The sequence below is a fragment of the Lagenorhynchus albirostris genome, chromosome 11 (genome assembly GCF_949774975.1).
Source record: "Lagenorhynchus albirostris chromosome 11, mLagAlb1.1, whole genome shotgun sequence".
In the NCBI taxonomy this organism is placed as follows: Eukaryota; Metazoa; Chordata; class Mammalia; order Artiodactyla; family Delphinidae; genus Lagenorhynchus; species Lagenorhynchus albirostris.
Genome location: NC_083105.1, coordinates 103,141,090 through 103,146,384, shown reverse-complemented (window position 1 = coordinate 103,146,384; position 5,295 = coordinate 103,141,090). Strand labels below are relative to the sequence as shown.

The 5,295-nt window shown below is 64.7% G+C and overlaps 1 protein-coding gene across 1 annotated transcript; it reads left to right on the top strand.

Moving 5' to 3' along the window:
* Window positions 1-269: 269 nt before the first annotated feature.
* On the top strand, window positions 270-4,517 carry TMEM121B (transmembrane protein 121B). The gene has a single exon (XM_060165686.1). It carries the CDS (start codon window positions 270-272, stop codon window positions 1,815-1,817), a length of 1,548 nt encoding a protein of 515 aa, XP_060021669.1. The 3' UTR covers window positions 1,818-4,517.
* Window positions 4,518-5,295: the final 778 nt, after the last annotated feature.

The following is a 5,295-nucleotide window of genomic DNA, read 5'->3' as shown; positions in this document are numbered from 1 at the left end:
GGATTCCGACGCTGCGTCCTCCCCGCCCCAACTCCGCGCCCCGGCACCCCTCCCCTTCCTCCTGCCGACACGGCGGCCGGGCTTTCCCGCCTCCCGGCCCCGAATCCAATCCCGGTTTCCCCGCCCCGCCCCCAGCTCTCGGCTGGGCCGCCCCGCGCGCCGTCACCGCCGCCGTCACCGCGCGTCGGCAGCAGCCCGCGCGCGCCCGGCCACGGGGCTCGGCTCCGGTGCGCGGCTCCGGCCGGGTAGGCGGGAGGGAGCCGAGGACAATGCGCCCCGCGCCCGGCGCCCCCCGCGCGGCCCCGCCCCCCGCCCGGCTGCAGCCCCGGTTCCCGCGCGGCCGGAGCGGCTCGGGCAGCAGCAGCAGCGGCGGCAGCGGCGGCGACACCGGCAGCAGCAGCAGCAGCAGCAGCGCGGGCGCCGAGCGGGAGGACGACGACGAGAGCGCCAGCATCAGCAGGCCGCTGGTGCCCGCCGGGCCCCCGGGGAGCGCCGCCGCCTCCTGCGCCTCCACGCCCACCTCCCCGCGTAGCATGACCGCCGCCGACCTGGGCGCGGGCGCCGTCGCCGGGGCCGTCGGGGGCGCGGGCGGCGCCAGCCCCGGCCCCTCCTGCCGTTTGTGTTGCTGCTGCTGCGGTCGCCGGGCTCGGCCGGGCCGCGGCGGTGGGCGCCGCGGCTGCGCCCCCGGCCCGGGCTGTCGCTGGGGCTACCAGGCGCTGTCCGTGGCGCTGCTGCTGGCGCAGGGCGGCCTGCTGGACGTGTACCTCATCGCTGTCACCGACCTGTACTGGTGCTCCTGGGTCGCCACCGACCTGGTGGTCGCGGCGGGCTGGGCCATCTTCTTCGCCAAGAACAGCCGGGGCCGTCGGGGCGCCGCGCACACCCACCACCCGCACCACCCGCACGCCGCGCCCCTGCACCTGCCCGCCGCCCCCGCCGCCGCTGCCGGGGCTGCGGGAGCCAAGGCGCGCGGCGGCCGCGGGGGCGCGGGCGGCCTGGGGCCGGCGGGGGCGGCCGGCGCGGCTGGCGAGTTCGCCTTCGCCTACTTGGCCTGGCTCATCTACTCCATCGCCTTCACGCCCAAGGTGGTGCTCATCCTGGGCACGTCCATCCTGGACCTCATCGAGCTGCGCGCGCCCTTCGGCACCACGGGCTTCCGCCTCACCCTGGCGCTGTCGGCGCCGCTGCTCTACTGCCTGGTGCGGGCCATCGGCGAGGCGGGCGCCACCCCCGGCTCCGCGGGCCCCCTGCTCCTGCAGCCCCAGCGGCACCGCGCCGCCGGCTGCTTCCTGGGCACGTGCCTGGACCTGCTGGACAGCTCCGCCCTGGTGGAGCTGATGCTGGACGGCCGCGCGCCGCTGCCCGCGCACCTGCGCTACCTGCTTCTCGCCGCCTACTTCCTCGCGCTCGCCTCGCCGGTGCTCTGGCTCCACGAGCTCCACGCCGCTGCCGCCTCGCCCCGGGGCCGGGCCTCGCGGCCGGGAGGCTGCAGCCGCCTGCTGCGTCTGCTGGGCGGCTGCCTCGTGGACGTACCCTTGCTGGCGCTGCGCTGCCTGCTGGCCGTGAGCTACCAGCAACCGCTCTCCGTCTTCATGCTCAAGAACCTCTTCTTCCTCGGCTGCCGCGGCCTGGAGGCCCTGGAGGGCTGCTGGGACAGGGAGACCCCGGCGTCCCCGAGTCGGGCTCGGGCAGGCTACGGCGCTCCGCCCTCCGCCCCGTTGGTGCCGGGAGCCCCCCAGCTGGGCCACTGCATCTCGGAGGACGAGGGGGGCGCCCACGGCTACGTCAACACCCTGGCTGTGGCGTCCCAAAACTGAGGGGTCTGGGGGCTTGCTCTGGAGTTGGGAGACCCCGCTCCCTGTCCTGCGACCTTCCCTCACCCAGACTGGATCAGCCTCTGTTTGGGGGAGGTAACTGTAAACAGGGCTGAGAGCCAGCGCGCCCCTCTGAACCCCTTGGGTCAAGACTGCTTGGAAGGAGCCAGCCGCTAAGGAGAGGGAGGAGGGTCGCCGGCTCTCTTCTCCTCTCGACGCCCTTCCCCAGTCCTTCTCTCCAGGGGCGGGGCACCTCTGCTTCTCGCTTCTCCCACCTCCTCTGATTCCTCTCCCTTGCAGGGCCGAATGGAGGAAAGGGGGCCCGGGGCCTTCGGCCACCCACCTTGCTTGGACATGCCAGCTTCTTTTAGGCTGTGGTTAGTGGTCCTTGACCCACACCTTGAAATGACCCAGAATCCCATGCTCCCCTGATGTGTCCATTGCATTTCTTCCAGATGGTAGATGCAAAGTCTGTGTGTGTGTGTGTGTGTGTGTGTGTGTGCACGCACATGCGTGCGCATTCACGCGTGTGTTGTTTCCTTGTGTCCAACCTGTGCCCCTCACAATCAGTAGGAGATCTGGGGAGGCCCGGTCCTCCCCACCACACACTCCTCATTCCTACCTGAATCTGTGGCCATGAATTCCCAGACAGAGTTGGGCTCCTGGGGGCTGCCCAGTGGCCCTCCTCCGAGGGAGAAGCTCACCCAGGATCTTCCTCAATGCCACTCCTTTCCTCTCAGCTGGGGGGAGGGGAGGGTCCATACTCCAAGGACCAAACTACACCTTTTCTTGGGTGTTACTACCTCCGCTTTCCACTTGTGTCGCATCACACACTGATGCTGCTTGCGAAAACTAAGGACAAATACTCAGATGTTGCATTCAGCGTGGCCACTGGATCCAGCTGGGGTTCGGTGCCACTGTTATTACAGGGTCTGCGGAGGGTCAGCCATTGGCTGCCCTCCCTCTCTCCCTCCAAATGTGCCCATAGCTCCTGTCCTTCCTGCAGCTGGTCGCTGGCTGGGTCATCTTGGCTCAGAACAGCTTTGGTGGGGTTTCTGGATAGAAAACCATGTGAGCTGGGCCTCCCATGGGCCCACAGGAGTAGGAAATCCACCTCCCCACCTGTCCTTCCTTTAGGAAGCATGGTATACATGAGAAAGGGCGGTGGTGACCGTTGTCCTCTGCTCTGGTCACGGGAGCCTCTAGGGAAAAGCAGGCTGCGTGGAGTAGGGTGGCTAAGCCCCACCCGGCCCAGCCTCCCTCCTTAGCGACAGGTCACGTCCAGGGGCTGCCCCCGTACAGGCTCGATGTGGGACCTCTCTCGGCATCTTTGAGGCAGGATGAGTATTTTGGGGGGAGGTCAGAGTGCAGGAAGAGTTGAGAGCCAGGCCAGGGGTACCTACTCCCCTCCACCCTGCGGGAGGAGGGGGCTGGGGGAGGTTGTAGGAATCTGTTTCCCTCCCTCCCTGTGCCTGGGGAGCTCTGTGTGGTGTCATAAACTCTGGACAGAGGGTCAGAGGTCATGGGTTGTGGCTTTGACTGTCACCCACTAGCTTCAGTGACACGTGACTTCCGCTTTCTGGGCCTCCGTTTGGCACTTGGGGCTCCTCTCTCTCAATTTCTTGGGGGCTGTTGACAGAAGACAGACACACAGACGGGGCTGATGGCCTGAGCCTCCCTGCTCTCACGGGTGAGGGCGCGGGGAGGGAGGAACATGTTTGCACTCAGTGTCCCTGCTCCCAGCCCCTTGCCCACCAGGTCCAGGATCAGCTGGTTGGATTTTGCAACTAATTGTTCTTTTCCTGCCTTCTCTCCTCCCCAGGACCCCCCTTCTTGCCCTTTGAATTCCATGTGGTCAAAGTTCTGGGGCCCAGATTCTGGGGGGCCCAGGAACTGCTCCCTCTGTTCCCACACCCTCTCTCCAGCTTTGCTGTTTCTCTGCTACCTAATCTCAGCGACTGAGAAGGACTTTGTGTCCGAGGAGCCATGGCCCCAGGCCGGCCCCTGCCCCACCCCCTTCTCCTGCTTGGACGGCCGTCTCCCTGCTGAGTGACCGCTGCTGCGACACCTCCAGGGTGTCGGGTATTCTGGTGGGAGGCTGCGGTGGGTTCCGGTGGGCTGCGCTTCCCGGCACCCGGCTGGCCTGGCAGAGGCCAGGCCTGTTCCGGTCCGGCTGCCAGGCGCACTCACCGCGGGACAGGCGTCCTCCTCCCGACACTTGCTGCCAGCACTTGTGCTCAGGGCGTCAGCCCCTTCCTTCTGGTGTGTTTTTCTTGAGTCCTTTTACTTACTTCCCTTGCCTCATTCACAAAAAGAAATGCCCCGAAAGTTTCATTTTTCTTGTTTTCTAGGAACACCTGTAGCGCGGGGTCCAACCAGAGATGCTGTGGTGTGTCTAGCGTCCCCGGGCCCGCGCCCGCGCCCGCCGTGCCGGTCACGGAGAAGAAGCTGGGCACGGGTCCCGGGCTGCCCGCCTCTAACGTTGGGCAGGTCAGGCCGTCCTCCCCTGAGCCTCGGACTCCTTATCTTTTTGGAAAGGGCTTGGGCCAGACCTTCTCTAAGGACGGCTCCGAGTCCATGAGTTTTCGTGGGAGAGAGCGAGCTGGCAGTCAGAGCCTGGAGGACGGAAGTGGTACCTCGCTGGCATTTATCACGTTCTTTTCTCCTTCTCTTTTTAAAAATAAAACCAGCTTCTGTTCTGAAAATAAAAAACTTGAGACTTGTGACAAGCTTCCTGTGTAGTTTCTTTTAAGCTCTTTCCTGTCCTGGTTTCCTTACTAAACTCTTAAATGTCACCGTGGCATCTGTCATCATTTTGCGGGTCTGTGTTAACGTTATGGGTGCTCCTTGGCTACTTCCTTCCAGGCGGTTGGCGGGCTCTTGACCCGGCCGGCCTGGTGTGGCCCAGCCAGGCTTCCTCAGCACAGCCGAGTCCCCTGGGCTCTCAGCCCGAGGGTGATTCCCCAGCTCCTGGGCTCTCACTCCTTCTTTCTGAGAATAACTCGTTAGTGGGGGAAGGGCTGAGAAATGACTTTTTAAATGCTCTGCCCTTCTCTCCCCAGCCAGGAGCAGAAATGCTTATCACAAAGGAGAACAGGCCATGCTTGTTTTGTTTTCAACACAACGGGGTCTGGGGCGTCTAAGAGAACATGGGGTCTGCATAAAAATAAGACTACAGTCGGACTTCCCCGGTGGCGCAGTGGTTAAGAATCCGCCTGCCAGTGCAGGGGACATGGGTTCGAGCCCTGGTCCGGGAAGATCCCGCATGCCATGAGGCAACTGAGCTTGTGCGCCACAACTACTGAGCCTGCGCTCTAGAGCCCGTGCTCCGCAACAAGAGAAGCCCCCGCTCGCCGCAACAACGAAGGCCCAACGCAGCCAAAAATAGATTAAAAAAAAAAGACTACGGTCGTTGTTGACCAGCACAGAAACAGCTGGTGCTATGCAGGGGCTATTCAGGTGAGGCCAAGGGCCCGCCTCA

Coding starts and splice junctions, on each gene's coding strand:
- TMEM121B (XM_060165686.1), top strand. CDS start 270: ATGCGCCCCGCGCCCGGCGCCCCCCGCGCGGCCCCGCCCCCCGCCCGG.